Source organism: Oncorhynchus clarkii, chromosome 28 (genome assembly GCF_045791955.1).
Source record: "Oncorhynchus clarkii lewisi isolate Uvic-CL-2024 chromosome 28, UVic_Ocla_1.0, whole genome shotgun sequence".
NCBI classification, from domain to species: domain Eukaryota; kingdom Metazoa; phylum Chordata; class Actinopteri; order Salmoniformes; family Salmonidae; genus Oncorhynchus; species Oncorhynchus clarkii.
The window spans coordinates 14,041,534-14,062,222 of NC_092174.1; the positions used below are offsets into that span (position 1 = coordinate 14,041,534).

The 20,689-nt window shown below is 45.0% G+C and overlaps 1 protein-coding gene across 2 annotated transcripts in view; it reads left to right on the forward strand.

The window, feature by feature from the left end:
- LOC139386594 (dihydropyrimidine dehydrogenase [NADP(+)]) overlaps window positions 1-20,689 on the forward strand; it is a 139,163-nt gene that overhangs the window by 90,626 nt on the left and 27,848 nt on the right. For both annotated transcript variants that reach the window (XM_071132277.1, XM_071132278.1), the window contains 2 exons: window positions 2,835-2,999; window positions 5,218-5,286. In XM_071132277.1, the coding sequence (XP_070988378.1) occupies window positions 2,835-2,999; window positions 5,218-5,286 (234 nt within the window). The remainder of the gene's footprint in view (window positions 1-2,834; window positions 3,000-5,217; window positions 5,287-20,689) is intronic.

Consider the following 20,689-nt stretch of genomic DNA (forward strand, 5'->3'; position numbering starts at 1 on the left):
AGCCACCAGCACAGGGCAGGACAGGGCAACAAGTGGACTACTAAAAACATCTGCCAAGAGAGGTCGAGAAGAAAGAGAGGGATTTAAACTCGCCATGAAGAGTGAGAGAGAGATAGAGAGAGGGATGGAGCGGGGAGCAGGGAGAGGGGGGAGAGAGAGAGGGTGAGTAAAGGAACGAGAGAGGGGTGAGAGGGGGGAAGGGAAGGATTTAAACTCGCCATGAAGAGTAGGAGTGAGAGAGAGAAAAAAAAGAGAGGGAGGGAGCGGGAGAGGGGGGGGGGGGAGAGAGAGAGGGGTGAGGGGGGAAAGAGAGGGATTTAAATTCACCATGAAGAGTAGGAGAGAGAGAGAGAAAAAGGAGTGAGGGAGGTAGAGAGAGAGAGAGAGAGGTAGAGAGAGGTAGAGGTAGAGAGAGGGGAAGAGGGAGAGAGAGAGGTAGAGGTAAAGAGAGAGGTAGAGGGAGAGGTAGAGAGAGAGGTAGAGGTAGAGAGTAAGGGAGAGGGAGGTAGAGGGAGAGAGAATTGTTCACTTACTAGCATCCACCACCACCCCTGGCCACGTACATCCCTCCCTCCGGCGATAATGATGGATGTAGTAATAGAGATAATTGTGGTCGAATGGTTTCTGTGTCAGCTTTAAAAATAGCCAGGGCCGCACGGTGTGCAACTGAAAAACATATATATATATTTTTTCTCTATCTCTCTCCATCATTCTCTCTCTCGCTTCTCCTCCCTGCAGAAAGAAAGAATAGTGTCTTGAGGGAAGAGACCATGTAACTAACCGCTGTTCGGTAATCACCTGGAATGTGCCTTCTCATGGCCGACGGACAATCTTTGGTTGTCTCTGTGTTGGAGGAGCTAGAGCCGTGGCTGTGATATCTGAGCACTCTTTATCACGTCTGTTCATAAAGGTGCTAGGTTGTGGGGATTGATTAGTTGACCTGGACTGTTGTGATAGCCCAATGGTTAGCAGAAAACCAGACACAAAGGACCCAGTAACCTATAGCATCTAAATCCTTGTTGAGGACAATAATACATGTGGATTGGTGGTAAATAGTCTGGCCACCCGGACTATTTACATTGACGCTCCCCCCCTTTGGCTCATGTGACAAATACAATTTGATTTGATTTGATGCTGTTACAGAGATTACTGGCCATGTTTTCTTCACAGGTGCATGTATTAAGTGGTGGTGGTGTGTGTGTGTGTGTGTGCGTGGTTGCGTGTGCGTGTGCGTGTGCGTGTGTGTGGTACTGTAGCCTAGCCTATGTGTTTTGGAGTTATGGATTACTTTACTATTTCATGTGATTGATTCCGTATGTGCAAACGCACCGAACCCTTCACCCATCATCCTGTATTTGTTCATCGAAAGACGTGGCTCCCACGTCTGTCCAGAGCTTTATCTAATCTCATTCGTATTCCTTTCTACTCGCCGACTTCAAACAATTTGTCCTGACTTGTCTTGCACTTCATCAGGGTTAGCTAGCGAGGAGCTGCCTTCATAGTTGACTGAACTCACAGTGCAGCGCTGAGCTAAATCCTTCAAACATTGCCCTGTGGATAAAGCCCAGCTATTAGCAGTGAACACAGCAGATGTCACAGGGAAACAAATGCGTGATCACAATGAATTCTACTGTTGGCTGTGATGCTCTCTTGAATTTTTGCCACGATAGCATTCGTTTAGGAGTTTAGGATTCTAAACCTATTGCAGATTATGTCTGCATTACTTTTTGTCACTAAAGATACTACATAAACCAAATATCATTACATCTATTAGTGTGTTATTGTTGCAATTGTTTGATATGGGCTCGTTTTTTTTTATTAGATTATGCAAATTGGTTTCTACTAATTGGTAATAGTAACCAGAGCAGAATGAAACATCTTGAAAAATCAATGTCTCCGTGGTGAATTTATAAGTAACTGTATATCATGAATATGAGTGGTGCTTCTTTAGATTCAACAGCTCTTCTCATTGGCTTTGACTCAAACATGACATTCAGATTCACAATTGAAGCCAGCATTTTTTAAGTGACATTATAGTTATCAAATATTGACCATGCACCTCCCTCTTATTCATAAGATGTAATGTCATGTTGTTCATGCAGCTGAGTCATGTTAGCAGGTGATTTTGTTGACCAATTGGCCTGACAAGAAAAAACTCTGAGCTCTATGGTGGAAATTACAAGATTATGTTATAATGCTGTTATTGCATCAAATGGTTGATTTATGAAACAGAATAAGGGGTTGTTAGAATGCTCATCTGTGTGTGTTCTACTGAGGATGGGCCTCTAGAAGATTTACAATGTATTTGGGTGACACCGCATTCCAGAACATGAGTTAATGTTTCTGTACTGGGTACCAGGGAGTGATGGCTCCAGTATGGAGTTGGGGGACAGACCCTGGTCTTTACACAATGAGAACTGTTTTTACAGCAGATACTGTCTGCTGTGAATTATAAGTATCTTTCATGCAAATCTTAACCTTGTGACCCATTCCATACATCTGTTGTTTGTCATGTAGACTGAAGGAGGATGGACTTTGCTATAAAATGCTGTGGATCGAACCAGCTCGTTGAGTTCTCAGTGATCACCTCCAGGGGTGCAGTAATTAAATAATAAAGTTGATTGTTTTGAAGAAATCTAAAAGTCTCTCCTTTTGATTACAATAATTCCACCACAGCCTGAATTATACTGAACGGTTATAGCCAGGAAAAAATCCTGAATCTCATGGTAATGGATCAATCTCGCTCGTTCCATCACTGGCCTGACCTAACAAAACAGTCAGCTATTTTGTTTCTTGGAGCGTCATTTCTCTCATTCCTATGATTCTTCCCACAGGACCTGGTGACTAATGTTTCTCCCCGTATCGTGCGTGGCACCACGTCAGGTCATGTGTTCGGCCCCGGACAGGGCTCCTTCCTCAACATCGAACTGATCAGTGAGAAGACGGCTGCCTACTGGTGCCAGGGTGTCAAAGAGCTGAAGACAGACTTTCCCAAGAATGTGAGTTCACTCTTTTCCACAGATGCCCATTTCACACTATCTATTGGAACCGATTTGTGCTACGATACTCTCACATAGTCTTTTCAGCTTTCTTCCAGTAACAACTTTGGTGAATGCGTAACCAGGCCAGCACAGTACAGCTCAGTTTAGCTTGGTTCGGTTCTGTAGTTTACTATTTGAAGACTCAACCAATCTTTTTCAGCTAAATAAATGTCACTCAAACGTTTATTTAGTCCAGAATGAATTACAGTGAAAAATGCAGTGAGCCTGTCTCATTGAACATAATACCCACCTCCTCAGGGATTATTTGTGTTTCCTGTAGGGGTATTTACTGTATATCCATGTCAGACTGTCCCATTTAGTCTACAGTGATTACACTGTATTACACTGCTGTGCTTCTACACCAAGCTCAGGTCCAGAAATCCTCTTCACAATTGATCTCTTCCGACCTTCATCCTCCTGTTATTTCCTTTACCTGGTTGCCAGAGCCCATCCCCTTGTTCCAGCCTCCCCAAATTACTTACCAATGCAGTAAAACATAAATATGTAGTTCCCATTGAGAGACATCCATTAATTTTTTTTCATTGATTTCAGGGAGGTCAAGGCCATTCTCCCTCCCCCATTATTCCCATTCATTATTCCTGTTTTCCTCTACGCTCATCTTCAACATGACGTGACCTTGTGGGTTGCCATCCCCGGTCCACCTGTGTTGCTTTGAAGGGGCCTTGGTGAAGGCAGAGCCAAACTCATCCCAGCGCGTGCCTCCCGGAGGTTAAAGGTCACCGGCGTATTCCGCTCGGCAAAATGAATACTCAGAGAAGGGGAGTGATTAATAACAAAAGCCCTCCCCAAATGATGTGAAATTGTAGGGGCTGGGGAGATTGAGACACCTCTCCCTTGCAGGGACTGATTGAGACTGTGGAGTGGAGTGGTCTGTGTGTGTGTGTGTGTCAGGTTTTACAGGCAGCGGGCATGCCTGTAATAATGCTGCACCTGAGGAATGGAATTGTAAAAAAGGGAAGAGAAAGAGAGACTACCAGGGAAACATAGGGACAAATTGACAGAAAGAAAGGGAGAGAGAGAGAGAGAGGGAGCAGGAGGGAGACAGAATAAAGGGAGAAAGAGGGAGCGGGAAGAAAGTGAAAAGGTGCAGCCCCACCCTCCCCTCTTCTAATATCTCCATATCAGCGGTGATTGACAGTTGCCGTGTTGCCGGAGGTCCCTGGAGAGGCAGTGTAGAGGGTGTTGGTGGATGGGCTCACTTACTCACACTACTCCATTATTAAAGAGATAACAGGAGGATCCCCCTGCTAGGCTCGGCTCTGCTCCTCGCAGACAGACAGGCAGACGGACAGACAGGCAAGCCGGCGGATGGACGGACAAACAGACAGACACATGCCCCACTATCGCTGCAATTCACCCGTAAACCGCCTCCTCGGGATGGGGTCCAGCTAGAACGGTTCTACTGCCGTGCACACCGCCTGTCAGTCTGTCTGTCGGCACGTCTGCATGTACGTTTGTCTGTCTTGTCCCTTTCCTTCTGTCTTCAAACAATGTGTGTAGATACTAAAGACGTTTTCACCAACAATAGTCTGAACACTGTACGTAGCATGTGCCACTTGAGAGTGGATCAGGGGGAGAAACGTAGCATTGTTTGCTATTCATTTCCACTTCAACTGGCCCGTAATCAATATTTGCAGTTCAGTAGCCGACTCCCATGGTAAAGAGGATGAAGGGTTATCACAAGTCTCCAACAATACGGACATGGAAAGATGCAGGATCTATAAAATCAAACACACACTTACATCACAGGCAGGCATGTCCCTCTGTGCATTGTGGACACATCAGCCTATTTGTGTCTTTTAAAATCCAAAGCAATGAAAGGGAGAGTTATATCTCCCCTACTTTATGGGTAGATTATAGTTTCCACAACAGGACTGAGGACCGTTGAGGATTGAGTGCGGAGGACTGATGGGCGAAAGACACATTATATTGTTCCTCTGTTATTCTCTCAGATGTTTGTGTAGTCTTTGAAACCACTATGTGTTCTCAGGCTCTCAGACAAGATAAGGCACAGCAGGTGAAATCACAGTTGTTACTTGCCCTCTCTCTCTCTTTCTCTCTCCTCTCTCTCTCTCCCTTTCTCTCTCTTAATCTCTCTCTCTCATTCTTTCTCTCTTTCTCTCTCTCGCTCTCTTTCGCTCTCTCTCTTTTTCAGATTGTCATCTCGAGCATTATGTGCGGTTACAACAAAGCCGACTGGGTTGAGCTTACTAAAATGGCAGAGGTGAGTCCATTTTGTGTTGTCTGTTGGTTCAGAATATAACCTGACTTTACAGGGCTGGACTTCAAGAAAGAGTCAAGAAAGTGAGTGTTCAATTTGATCCATTCACATTATTTTGGGCCAACTGTTTTGTACCAAACAAATGGATTTAAATGAGTTCCTTTGTCTTCTCTAAAAACATGCATGTCAATATGTAAAAAAAAAATGCTTTAACAGATACCTTAAAGAATATAACTCTGAAATAGACCGGCATCCATATTCATGGCTTAAAGCCTCATTGGTCTCTTTGAGAAAAAGCAGCTTCTTACATTAAATTTGCATTAGATAGCATCGGATTTACGTCTCAGAGGCAACAGAAACCCACTGTGCTCACAAACTGAGGAATAAATCATAAAACTATTTTTTGTGTTATTTTTCTCCTCAGATGTGGACGTTTGCCTCTGAAATCTATCGTTTCTCCTATCGTTCCTTCTCAGCTTCGCTCTGTCACTTCACATAGGCCTATTGAACTCATGGTTATTGATGTGAAACCAACACTGTTGTGTTTGCATCAGGCATGCTAAAACCACTGTGATGATTGATAATGGTAGTAGTAGTGGCATAGTATTTCATAGCTAGGGAATGGTATTTACAGTTTTTCTCAATCTCATACAAACATTTTTTGGAACAATGTTGTCGATCTTCCAAACAGAGTTCACAAGAGGGGGAGAGAGAGAGAGAGATAAAGAGAGGGAGAGAGGGGGAGAGAGAGAAAGAGAACAAGCGAGAGATGGGGGAGAGAGATTGAGAGGGGGAGAGAACGAGGGAGAGAGTAAGGGAGAGGGAGAGGGACTAAATCATAGAGAGAGAGAGAGAAGAGAGAGAGTATGTGAGAGAGAGAGAGATAACCCTTATTGAACTAATGGTTATTGATGTGAAACCTTGAAAAAGAAAAGGAGAGCCTCACAATCTAGGAGCTCAGATGCAATAACTGAATACCAAAGTTTTGACAGCCAAGCTGTCTTCACCAGGGTATAGAGACAAACACTGCAGGTCTCTAGTTTATATAGACTTTAAAAGGACATTTTGTACATAATGTTGCCGCTACTGTCTCTTATGACCGAAAATAACTTCTGGAAATCAGGACTGAGATTACTCACCACGGGCAGGTTGAATCCTTTTTTCTTCCTTTAACGAGTCTGACTAGCCCGACGCAAATTATATACTGCTTTCTCGGGAACAGGCCCAGATCTCTGTGATTTGCGTGAAGAGGAGGCGATGTAAAAGGGGCCAGGGGGCAGGCTGCCTTCTGAGAATTCGTAAGCAATTGAATAAACCCCCACTTCCTTCCATTCTGCTAGCAAACGTGCAATCTTTGGAAAATAAAATCGATGACCTATGCGGAAGATTAAACTACCAACGGGACATTCAAAACTGTAATATCTTATGTTTCAAGGAGTCGTGGCCGAACGACGACACTATCAACATACAGCTGGCTGGTTATATGCTGTACAGGAAGAATAGAACAGCGGCGTCTGGTAAGACAAGGGGCAGCTGGTGCATGATATGTAAGGAAGACTCAAGCTATTGCTCACCTGAGGTAGAGTATCTCATGATAAGCTGTAGACCACACTATCTACCTAGAGAGTTTACATCTGTATTTTTCGTAGCTGTGTACATACCACCACAGACTGAGGGTGGCACTAAGACAGCATTAAATGAGCTGTATTCCGCTGTAAACAAACAAGAAAACGCTCACCCAGAGGCGGCGCTCCTAGTAGCCGGGGACTTTAATGCAGGGAAACTTAAATCTGGTTTACCAAATTTCTATCAGCATGTTAAATGTGCAACCAGAGGGAAAAAACTCTGAAACACCTTTACTCCACACATAGAGATGCATACAAAGCTCTTCCTCGCCCTCCATTTGACAAATCTGACCATAATTCTATCCTCCTGATTCCTGCTTACAAGCAAACATTTAAGCAGGAAGCACCAGTGACTAGATCCATAAAAAGTGGTCAGATGAAGCAGATGCTAAGCTACAGGACTGTTTTGCTAGCACAGACTGGAATATGTTTCGGGATTCCTCCGATGGCATTAAGGAGTACACCACATCAGTCATTGGCTTCATCAATAAGCACATTGATGACATCGTCCCCACATTACAGACTACAAAGAGAAGCACACCCGAGAGCTGCCCAGTGACACGAGCCTACCAGATTAGCTAAACTACTTCTATGCTCGCTTCGAGGCAAATAACACTGAAACATGCATGAGAGCACCAGCTGTTCCGGAAGACTGTGTGATCACACTCTCTGCAGCTGATGTGAGTAAGACCTTTAAACAGGTCAAGATTCACAAGCCGCAGAGTCAGACGTGTACTGCGAGCATGCGCTGACCTTCTGGCAAGTGTCTTCACTGACATTTTCAACCTCTCCCTGTCCGAGTCTGTAATACCAGCATGTTTCAAGCAGACCACCATAGTGCCTGTGCCCAAGACCACTAAAGTAACCTTCCTAAAGCTCTACTGATCAGTAGCACTCATGTCTGTAGCCATGAAGTGCTTCGAAAGACTGATCATGGCTCACATCAACACCATTATCCCAGAAACCCTAGACCCACTCCAATTTGCATACCGCACCAACATATCCACAGATGATACAATCTCTATTGCACTCCACACTGCCCTTTTCCACTTGGGCAAAAGGAACACCTATCTAAGAATGCTATTAATTGACTACCTCTCAGCGTTCAACACTGTAGTGCCCTCAAAGCTCATCAATAAGCTAAGGACACTGGGACTAAACACCTCTCTCTGCAACTGGATCCTGGACTTCCTGAAGGGCCGCCCCCAGGTGATAAAGGTAGGTAACAGCACATCTGCCACACTGATCCTCAACACAGGGGCACCTGAGGGTTGCATGCTCAGTCCCCTCCCGTACTCCCTGTTCACTCAGGACTGCACGGCCAGGCATGACTCCAACGCCATCCTTAAGTTTGCCGATAACACAACAGTGGTAGGCCTGACCACTGACAATGACGAGACAGCCTATAGGGAGGAGGTCAGAGACCTGGCCGTGTGGTGCCAGGACAACAACCTCTCATTCAAGGTGATCAAGACAAAGGAGATGATTGTGGACTACAGGAAAAAGAGGACCGAGCACGCCCCCATTCTCATCGACCGGGCTGCAGTGGAGCAGGTTGAGAGCTTCAAGTTCCTTGGTGTCCACATCATCAACAAACTAGCATGGTCCAAGCACACCAATAAAGTTGTGAAGAGGTCACGACAAAACATATTCCCCTCAGGAGAGTGAAAAGATTTGGCATGGGTCCTCAGATCCTCAAAAGGTTATACAGCTGCACATTGAGAGCATCTGGTTACATCACTGCCATGTATGGCATCTGCTCGGTCTCCGACCTCAAGGCACTACAAAGGGTAGTGTGAACGGCCCAGTACATCACTGGGGCCAAGCTTCTTGCCATCCAGGACCTCTATACCAGGCGGTGTCAGAGGATGGCCCTAAAAATTGTCAAAGACTCCAGCCACCCTAGTCTTACGCTATTCTCTCTGCTACCACACAGCATCGGTACCGGAGCGCCAAGTCTAGGTCCAAGAGGCTTCTAAACAGCTTCTACCTCCAAGCCATAAGATTCCTGAACATCTAATAAAATGGCTACCCAGACTATTTGCATCGCCACCCCCCCCCCCCCCCCCCCCCCCCACCACCACCTTTTACACAGCTGCTACTCTCTGTTATCATCTATGCATTGTCACTTTAATAACTCTACCTACATGCATCAGGAAGGCTAAAAACATTGTGATCATTGATAATAGTAGTAGTAGTGGCATAGTATTTCATTGCTAGGGAATGGTATTTACAGTTTATCTCAATCACATACAAGCATTTTTTGGAACAATGTTTCAGAGTTCATTTTTATCCAATGTAAAAAAAATACATAATTTTAGGGAGAGGGGAGGGAGAATTTGAGTGAGTGAGTGAGGGAGGGAGGGAGATGGAGAAAGATGAGGGAGAGAAGGGGGGGAAGAGAGTAAGGGAGAGAGTGAGGGGGAGAGTGAGAGAGAAAGGAGAGAGAGAGAGAGAGAGAGAGAAAGAGTAAGGGAGTGTAAGAAAGAGAAAGAAAGAAATCATAAAATAAAAAGAGAGTAATGGAGAGAGAGAGAGAAAGAGAGATAAAGAGAGAGAGAGAGAGTAATGGAGAGAGAGAGAGAGTAATGGAGAGAGAGAGAGAGTAATGGAGAGAGAGAGAGAGTAATGGAGAGAGGGAGAGAAAGAGAGATAAAGATAGAGAGAGAGAGTAATGGAGAGAGAGAGAGAGTAATGGAGAGAGAGAGTAATGGAGAGAGAGAGAGAGTAATGGAGAGAGAGAGAGAGTAATGGAGAGAGGGAGAGAAAGAGAGATAAATAGAGAGAGAGAGAGTAATGGAGAGAGGGAGAGAAAGAGAGATAAAGAGAGAGAGAGAGTAATGGAGAGAGGGAGAGAAAGAGAGATAGAGAGAGAGAGAGTAATGGAGAGAGGGAGAGAAAGGGAGATAAAGAGAGAGAGAGAGAGTAATGGAGAGAGGGAGAGAAAGAGAGTTAAAGAGAGAGAGAGAGAGTAATGGAGAGAGAGAGAGAGAGAGTAATGGAGAGAGAGAGAGATAAAGAGAGAGAGAGAGAGTAATGGAGAGAGAGAGAGAGAGAGTAATGGAGAGAGAGAGAGAGAGAGAGTAGTGGAGAGAGAGAGAGAGAGTAATGGAGAGAGAGAGAGAGTAATGGAGAGAGAGAGAGAGTAATGGAGAGAGAGAGAGAGAGAGATATAAAGAGAGAGAGAGAGAGTAATGGAGAGAGAGAGAGAGTAATGGAGAGAGAGAGAGAGAGAGATAAAGAGAGAGAGAGAGAGTAATGGAGAGAGAGAGAGAGTAATGGAGAGAGGGAATAAATCATAAAATGTTTTTTTCATTTCTTCTGTCGTTCCTTTGCTCTGTCACCTCACATAGCCCTATTGAACTCATGGTCATTGATGTGAAACCAACACTGTTGTGTTTGCATCAGGAAGGCTAAAAACATTGTGATCATTGATAATAGTAGTAGTAGTGGCATAGTATTTCATTGCTAGGGAATGGTATTTACAGTTTATCTCAATCACATACAAGCATTTTTTGGAACAATGTTTCAGAGTTCATTTTTATCCAATGTAAAACAAATACATAATTTTAGGGAGAGGGGAGGGAGAATTTGAGTGAGTGAGTGAGGGGGGAGGGAGATGGAGAAAGATGAGGGAGAGAAGGGGAGGAAGAGAGTAAGGGAGAGAGTGAGGGGGAGAGTGAGAGAGAAAGGAGAGAGAGAGAGAGAGAGAGAAAGAGTAAGGGAGTGTAAGAAAGAGAAAGAAAGAAATCATAAAATAAAAAGAGAGTAATGGAGAGAGAGAGAGAAAGAGAGATAAAGAGAGAGAGAGAGAGTAATGGAGAGAGAGAGAGAGTAATGGAGAGAGAGAGAGAGAGTAATGGAGAGAGAGAGAGAGTAATGGAGAGAGAGAGAGAAAGAGAGATAAAGAGAGAGAGAGAGTAATGGAGAGAGAGAGAGAGTAATGGAGAGAGAGAGAGAGAGAGTAATGGAGAGAGAGAGAGTAATGGAGAGAGAGAGAGAGTAATGGAGAGAGAGAGAGAGTAATGGAGAGAGGGAGAGAAAGAGAGATAAATAGAGAGAGAGAGAGTAATGGAGAGAGGGAGAGAAAGAGAGATAAAGAGAGAGAGAGAGTAATGGAGAGAGGGAGAGAAAGAGAGATAGAGAGAGAGAGAGTAATGGAGAGAGGGAGAGAAAGGGAGATAAAGAGATAGAGAGAGAGTAATGGAGAGAGGGAGAGAAAGAGAGTTAAAGAGAGAGAGAGAGAGTAATGGAGAGAGGGAGAGAGTAATGGAGAGAGAGAGAGTAATGGAGAGAGAGAGAGAGTAATGGAGAGAGAGAGAGAGATAAAGAGAGAGAGAGAGAGTAATGGAGAGAGAGAGAGAGAGAGAGTAATGGAGAGAGAGAGAGAGTAATGGAGAGAGAGAGAGAGTAATGGAGAGAGAGAGAGAGTAATGGAGAGAGAGAGAGAGTAATGGAGAGAGAGAGAGAGAGAGAGAGAGTAATGGAGAGAGAGAGAGAGTAATGGAGAGAGAGAGAGAGTAATGGAGAGAGAGAGAGAGTAATGGAGAGAGAGACTTTTGACTTTTGGTCTTTCTTTATTGAAACATTCTCAATTCATTTAAAACTCACCCCCCCCCACCCCTAAAATAAAAAATAAAAATATATCCTCTACCACATGATACAAATCACCATACACAAAAACCCTCTCCTACAACCGTATATCCAAAACATCTTCCCCAGCAATACAGACAGCCCCCCCAACACACCATATCTCCTCAAACATCTCCACACATTTGATCATTTTATAGAACTCAAACTCAACCCTAAGGCGCGCAGAGACCATCCCATTAAACAGTAGTAAAGGGTCTGTTATACCCCCACCTTTAACCCTGTTCCTCCTTGTTAGCCAAATAGCTAACTTTGCCTGAGCAAACAGAAAATTCAACAAAACACATTTTTCTTTCTCCTTACTCGAATACCTGTATCCCATTATAAACATCCCAACAGCAAAAACCACCCCCAACCTGTCACACAGACATTCCAACAGAGACATTAATGGCATTAACCTGGTGCACACAGAAAACACATGAATTACAGTTTCTTTCATTTGACAGAAAGGACACCCCTGCCCAATTCCCGGATCAACCCGTGCCAACCAGCTGTTAGTGGCCAGGGCTCCATGAAGAACCCTCCACTGGAGGTCCCCTGACCTCTTTGGTACTGGGGGTTTGTAGAGCGCCCTCCATCGAAAACCCACCATACTCTCCGCCCCACATACCCCCTGCCACTGATGTGCCTTCACTCCTGTTAGGCTTCTAATGCTCCTAACCTTAACGCAGAGGTTGTATAGGGCTTTACCTCCCACCCCCTCAAACTCCCCCAGGCTCGGAGTGTTAAAATCTAACAAGTCCTCCAGACCCCCTTGCCAGTCTCCAGTCTCTGCCGTCACCTGCAGTGGCGGGAACATTGGTGGCCCCTCTCCCTTTGGCCTCTCAAACACCCCCCTTACCGGCTCAGACAGTGCCTCCTGGACCTCCTCCAGGAATCTTTCCAGCAGCCTAAGAGACGTTATTCCTGTTTGTTGCGCCAAGACCTCCGGGGTTTTCCACCCCTCCTCTCCCAGCAGTCTCAGGTCACCCAGCCTTTGTAAACCTCCTGCCATCAGTTGCCTCTGCAGGGTGGCCGACTGAACCGATCTCAAAGGGATGGCTGGGTTGTGGAAGATAGGCTCCTCCCACACCCACTGCCCAGGCTCCACGCCCCCTTCTCGTGTGGGCCTTAGCAGCTGCCAGGCCCTCAGCACCGCAGAGTAAAACTCTGAGAGACCTGCTGTACTCAGCCTCTCCAGCTTCATGAGGAACAGCTGCCGGTCCAACCCTAATCCGCCAGCTCTCCTCAGCAGCGCGCATGCTGGTTCCCTCCAGCGAACATCAGTGTGGTACAGCAGTCTCTGCACCGCCTTTAGTCGGAAAGCAGCCATCCTGCTCTCCAGTTCCACCAAGCCCTGTCCTCCTTCGTGGACGGTCATGTACAAAACTGCTGCCTTCAGCCAGTGATGTCCCGACCAAAAGAAGTCCACCAGCTTGCTTTGCAGGTCTGCAAGCAGACCGGCGGGGGGGTTGAGGACAGCCAGTTTATGCCACAAGGAAGATGCCACCAGGTTGTTGATTATCAGCACCCTCCCTCTATATGACACTTGGGACAGGAGCCACCTCCACCTGGCCAGTCTTGACACCACTGCCTGTGACAGCCCCTCCCAGTTCTTGCTGACCCACCTCTCCGAGCCCAGGTACACCCCCAACACTTTAAGCCCTTCACAACCCCACTGCAAACCCCCTGGAAGCAGAGGAGGAGCCCTATCCCCCCATGCCCCACATAACAGAGCTTTGCTCTTGCCCCAGTTTACCTTAGCTGATGAAGCTCCCTCGTACACCTTCAGACTGGTCTCTAGTTCCTGCATATCTTGCCCATCCCTGACCATCACAGAAACATCATCTGCATATGCTGAGACTGCTATTCCTGTCACCACATCCATGCCTATCCAGCACACTCCCCGCAGTCTCCTGCGTAGCAGTCCTAAAAAAGGCTCAATGGCTAGTGTGTACAGCTGCCCAGATAGAGGGCATCCTTGTCTAATACCCCGTCTCACCCAGACTGGCCTACTGAGCCCCCCTCCCACCTTAACCATACATGACGCCCCAGCATACAACAGCTTCACACAGGTCACAAAACTCTTCCCAAACCCAAACACAGACATCACATTAAACAGATACTCATGATCCACTCTATCAAAAGCCTTCTCTTGATCTAAAGAGACCAGTCCAAAGTTCACATTAGAACCTCTCGACAAATCCAACATGTCCCTAATCAAGAACAAGTTGTCCGTGATTGAGCGTCCCGGTACACAATATGTCTGGTCCTTGTGTATTATAGAGTCCAGATGGGACTTCAGTCTGTTAGAGAGGACCTTGGCAAAAATCTTGTAGTCCGCACAGAGTAATGCCACAGGCCTCCAGTTCTTAAGTTCACACAAGTCCCCTTTTTTGGGCAGGAGAGTCAGAGCCGCCCGACGGCAGCTCATCGGCAAACTTCCTACCCTGACGCATTCACGCAACACGCAAAATAAATCCTGTCCAATTGTTCCCCAGAATTTTTTGTAAAATTCCACTGGAAGTCCATCGACCCCAGGTGCACGACCGGGGGACATCTGGGTTACTGCCTCTGCCAGTTCATGTGACAACAGAGGAATGTCCATTTCATCCCTCTGTGCCCGAGAGAGCTTAGGGAGTCCTGCGAACAAGACCTGAGCACACATAGGATCACACATTTCTGCCCTATACAATTCAGTATAAAACTCCACAGTCCGCTCCCGCATCTCCCCCACCACAGAGGTCACCCGCCCATCAGACAGCCGTAGACAATGCATACCCTTGGCTTCACTGCTCTGTCTTTCCAAACCAAAGAAGAAGGAGCTGGGAGCATCCATCTCCTTGAGCATGGAGAACCTAGCTCTTACAAGTGCTCCCTTTGCTTTAACCTGGAAAAAACTGCCCAGGTCCCTACGTAATTCGGCTAAGTTAGCCTGGAGGCCTACATTGCCTTGCCCCACCATCTCTACCTCCATCTCACTAATACACCGCTCTAGTTCCCCCAATACTCTCCTAGCCTCTGAGGATGAGAGAGCAGTATACTGTTGACAGAAAAGCCGAATTTGCACTTTCCCCACATCCCACCATTGACTCAGAGACTCATACTCCTCTCTTCGCTGCCCCCATCTTTCCCAAAAAGTCTGGAAACCTGAGCAAAAAGTGGCATCTTGTAAGAGCTTTACATTGAACTTCCAATAAGATGCCTGCCGGGGCCCTGGTGAAATAGACAGCCGAGCCATGGTTATGTGGTGATCCGAAAACCCCACTGGGAGAATGGTAGCACCCAGCAGCCTATTGCTCTGATTCCTGGACATGTAAAAGCGATCAAGTCGAGCTGCACTCACCCTAGCCCCAAAAACCTTCACCCACGTATACTGTCTTGTGTTTGGATGTTTAGTTCTCCAAACATCCACTAGGTCAAACTGATTAAAGATATCCCTTAACACTCCCACTGACACTGAATGAGGCTCTTCCCCATTTCTGTCTTTTGTAAAATCCATTGTACAGTTCCAGTCACCTCCGATCACCAGCGTCTCCTCAGGCGCTACTTGTGAGAGTTCCTGTCTAAGACTCCCAAATAGAACCCCTCTTTCTCTCCCTGTGTTAGGCGCATACACATTTATAAAGACAAAACACATGTTGTTAATTTCTGCTTTAACAACAAGCAACCTACCCCTACACACCTCCTTTGAGGAGCAAATTTTTACAGCCAGACCAGGTGCAAAAAGGACTGCCACCCCTGCACTAAGATTTGTCCCATGGCTCAACACACTTGCCCCTTTCCACCAGAGCCCCCAATCAACTTCATTCACCACATCACTATGCGTCTCCTGCAGAAACAACACCTGTACTTTTTTTTGTTTTACATATTCACCCAACACACTCCTCTTTCCCGCATCTCTGGCGCCATTTATATTGAGCGAGCCTACCCGAAGAGTCTCCATAAGAAGTGGGAGAAAAGCCAGCAGAGAAATAGACCAATAGCAAAGCTCAAAAAGCCCCAGTGTCAGTAAGAAATTAAACATCTAAACAGTGTCTGAAGGTAAACCTTTACGCACTGTTGTGACCCACTTCCTCAACCTAAACCGTTTCCTGGGTGAGAGGACACCATGCCCCTCATTTCTCATAGCATGTTGTACTGATCTTACAAACTTCCTAGGATCAGGAAAAAAAGCCTCAAGATTAACTTTTTTCCCCTTAGTCTCATTCAGGAACCTTGTCAGTTCTCTCAACGTGTACTTAGACCCCTCGGGTTGACTGGCTGTCAGCTCCGGGCCAATTGAAGAGGAGTCTGAAAAAAATAACTCCTCATCCTCTTCCTCAGACTCACTTTCCTCCTCTTCTCTATCTCCCACCCTGACCACCTGCCCTTTCTCTCTGGTTAGGGCCTCACCCACAGCAACAGGCAACATTTCCATGGTGCCTTTGTCCACACCCTTTTTCTTTTTCCTCTTGACACCCTCCTCCTCCCCCCCTAATCTCTTACACTTCCCCACTATACTCTCCTCATCCACTAGAATTACCTGACTAGACGCAGTATCATCTGCACCACCCTCCATAGCATGACTAGGGCCAGCCTCAGCTACACCACCCTCCATAGCATGACTAGGGCCAGCCTCAGCTACACCACCCTCCATAGCATGACTCGGCCCAGCATTATCTGCACCACCCTCCATAGCATGACTCTGCCCAGCATCATCTGCACCGCCCTCCATAGCATGTCTAGGCCCAGCCTCAGCTACCCCACCATCTCTAGCCTGACTAGACCCAGCCTCCACTACCCTACCATCTCTAGCCTGACTAGGCCCAGCCTCATCTACACCACCATCTCTAGACTGACTAGGCCCAGCCTCTGCTATCTGCATCTCCTTACCCCCTGCATTTTGACCTCGATTTCCCCCACCTGCCGTTGTACCCTCACCTTGTCTATGGCCTTTATGTGGGCACGCAAAACTCTTGTGCCCCAAATCCCCACATTCAAAACACCGTAGACTATCTGTGCTGGCAAAACCGGCATAGAGCCCCTCCCCATGCCTCACTTTAAAATGCACATTTAGCTGTTGCTCATTATTGTTCAGAAACATAAACACTTGCCTCCTGAACGAAACAACGTGCTTAACGGCATCTGCCTGAAAACCTGCTGACAGTACACGGAAACCGCTAGCAAACTTACCAAAACGACTCAGCTCTTTCCTAATTTGATCATCCGTAATAAACGGAGGCAAATTTGCCACTACAACTCTTGTTGAAGGGGTAGAGAGAGGTGAAATTGACACCAACACATCCCTTACAAATATTCCGCTAGCAATTAGCCTACCGACCAAATTAGCCCTTTTCATGAACACAACCACAGCTTTGTTCATTCTAGAAGCAGAATGTATAAACTCAGCTCCTACCTGTTCACCGACCGCGAGCAGAACCTCCTCCACCTTAACTCCGTTCTCAGGAACACACCTGAATCCATGCTGTATCGACAGCGTCTCCTCCGCGCTAGGCTGAGAAGCCATTGCGCACACTACACCTTCCAACCCCCAGGAAAGTTACTCTGTCCTCTTCCACCCTAACTTTGAAAAAAAAACTTTGGATACCGCTAAAACAAATATTTAATTAACCCTCCACCATAGAAAATAACATGTAAATAAAATAATCAAGAAAGTTAGTTAGGATAGAGCTTTCCACACCAAACACTCAAACTCCAAAAAACTCCCAGCATGCACCGAAAGAGAGAGAGAGAGAGAGAGAGTAATGGAGAGAGGGAGAGAAAGAGAGATAGAGAGAGAGAGAGTAATGGAGAGAGGGAGAGAAAGGGAGATAAAGAGATAGAGAGAGAGTAATGGAGAGAGGGAGAGAAAGAGAGTTAAAGAGAGAGAGAGAGAGTAATGGAGAGAGGGAGAGAGTAATGGAGAGAGAGAGAGTAATGGAGAGAGAGAGAGAGTAATGGAGAGAGAGAGAGAGATAAAGAGAGAGAGAGAGAGTAATGGAGAGAGAGAGAGAGAGAGAGTAATGGAGAGAGAGAGAGAGTAATGGAGAGAGAGAGAGAGTAATGGAGAGAGAGAGAGAGTAATGGAGAGAGAGAGAGAGTAATGGAGAGAGAGAGAGAGAGAGAGAGTAATGGAGAGAGAGAGAGAGTAATGGAGAGAGAGAGAGAGTAATGGAGAGAGAGAGAGAGTAATGGAGAGAGAGAGAGAAAGAGAGAGAGTAATGGAGAGAGAGAGAGAGTAATGGAGAGAGAGAGAGAGAGAGAGATAAAGAGAGAGAGAGAGAGTAATGGAGAGAGAGAGAGAGTAATGGAGAGAGAGAGAGAGAGAGAGATAAAGAGAGAGAGAGAGAGTAATGGAGAGAGAGAGAGAGTAATGGAGAGAGGGAATAAATCATAAAATGTTTTTTTCATTTCTTCTGTCGTTCCTTTGCTCTGTCACCTCACATAGCCCTATTGAACTCATGGTTATTGATGTGAAACCAACACTGTTGTGTTTGCATCAGGAAGGCTAAAAACATTGTGATCATTGATAATAGTAGTAGTAGTGGCATAGTATTTCATTGCTAGGGAATGGTATTTACAGTTTATCTCAATCACATACAAGCATTTTTTGGAACAATGTTTCAGAGTTCATTTTTATCCAATGTAAAAAAAATACATAATTTTAGGGAGAGGGGAGGGAGAATTTGAGTGAGTGAGTGAGGGAGGGAGGGAGATGGAGAAAGATGAGGGAGAGAAGGGGGGGAAGAGAGTAGGGGAGAGAGTGAGGGGGAGAGTGAGAGAGAAAGGAGAGAGAGAGAAAGAGTAAGGGAGTGTAAGAAAGAGAAAGAAAGAAATCATAAAATAAAATAAATGTTATTCATTTTCTCCTCCGATGTGGATGTTTGCCTCTGAAATCTATCTTTTATTCTATCGTTCCTTCTCAGCTTTGCTCTGTCACCTCACATAGCCCTATTGAACTCGTGGTTATTGATGTGAAACCAACACTGTTGTGTTTGCATCAAGCATGCTAAATCCACTGTGGTGATTGATAATAGTAGTAGTAGTGGCACAGTATTTCATTGCTAGGGAATGGTGTTTGTGGCTCGATTCGGTCTTATGTAGCAAAATTTGAAATGGTGTTTTTTGGATAAAAGTACAGACAGCTAGAAAATGGAAAATGGTATATCATACACTACAGTTGAGGAACAATGGGAAAGTAATTCTGCTTTGAAAGTTAATAAACTTGTAACTTCACTTTTTATCTACACCCGTTCAGCCTTTGCTCCGGATTCACATGAGGCATGTACCGAACAACCAACGATTTCAAGACTAAAGGCTGGTTTATAATATGTCTATTGACAGTTGTCGCAATGACATCATAAACATACTATTGTCGTCTGACATCAAACTTATCGTTGTCCTTATGAAAAAGTATAAATACATGACATCAGCAGCCTGGTGGTCCAAAATAGCATAACTAGTGTATTTTAACACCAATAAACTCTAAGAATGAATGGAGTACTGTATATGTCAACCTAGCAAACCATGCAACTAAAAGCAACCTTCTAAACTATCTTTGGGTTCGTTTCTAGCTTGTTAGTTAACTAGCTAATGTTAAGTTAGCAGGCTTGCCAGTTCAAATAATGACCATATCATATAGCTGACAACATCTTCACTTTCGCTCATTTGCCTTCATTATTACAGGAAAATAAACTCACAAAAGATCATTATTTACAAGTTAATGGCGAGCCAATTACAGAAAATAATTTATGGTTGTGAGTGTGACGAAACAAAAGCAGGACATTCTTCCGGAGAATTTTTTTAACTTGGATACTCTCTGGCCTAATGTTATATCCTAATTTGACTTTGGTGCAGGTCATGTTCTTCACATTACTGTCTCTGGTAAACACATACTACGTCAAATAAAATCAAAGTTTATTTGTCACATGCACAGGATACAGAAGGTGTAGTGAACTGGTTACTTGCATAGTGGAGTCTTTTGTTTAAACATGTAGCTAGCTAGCTAGCTAAAGAATGAACCATAATCCCAACTCATAACGTTACTACATTGCATGAATCTGCAGGTAGCTAACCAACCAGGTTCAATCCAGGTTCAATCCCCAGTTTACAATTGGCTCGTTCATCCCCGACTTCTCCACTGTAACTATTCCCCAGGTCGTTGCTGTAAATGAGAACGTGTTTTCAGTCAATTTACCTGGGAGAAAAAAAAAAAATGTTAGCTAGCTAGATAGCTAGCTAAATAATTAACCATAATCCCAACTCATGACATTACTACCCTGCATGAATCTGCAGGTAGCTTACCAATGTTAGCAAGCTAATATTAGGCTGACTAGTAATGCAAATGGCTCTGAGATACGAATAATATTAATACACAGTTCATACACATAACATTAGCTAGCGAGCCAGCCAGCTAACAGTATGCTTTAATAACTTAAAATAAAAAAAAAATTCTGACAAAATTAGAAATGTATAATATCTGAAAATGTAGCTAGCTAGACTATCTTCCATGGCTGGACACTTCTTCCTCTCTGTCACGGATACCATGGTAGTCCTTAGTTTGAAGATATAATCTGGAGACAGGTTTCATACAACAGCCTTCTATGTTCTCTTTCCGAATCCCTCTGCATATTTGCAATCAAACGCCAGAATTTTCTCCATCTCCTTAGCTATCATACTCAATTTCCACCGGGCATTCCACTGATTTCAAAACTTGGTCCTTCAGAAAGTTTAAAGCAACACTTATGCAGTTCTACTAGGTGATATTTTTTTTTTTAAACGCTGCGTTAGAAAGGATTACCTACACATACTGACCAGCTCATGTTATAAACAAAAGCGTGCTACATGGCTGACCAATCTGACCTCATCTCTTGGCATGTCCAGCCCATCCATTATCTCTGCCAATCATGGCTAGCGGGAAGGTTCCTGACTTTTTCCATGACTAAACCAACTAGGCTCGCAATTTAACAATTGTATTTGTATTTACAGATGGCATACAAGTTTCTTGTTAAGGCACATGATAGTTCACATGTTCCAGAATGTATTTCTGACGAAAAACGCATTTAGATTTTTTTTTTTACGTTATGTTCAAGTGCTTCTCCTGTGAAGTGATGACTTGCAACATACGCCTAGTTTCCTAAAACGACACGAGTCACATTGTAATGTGTGCA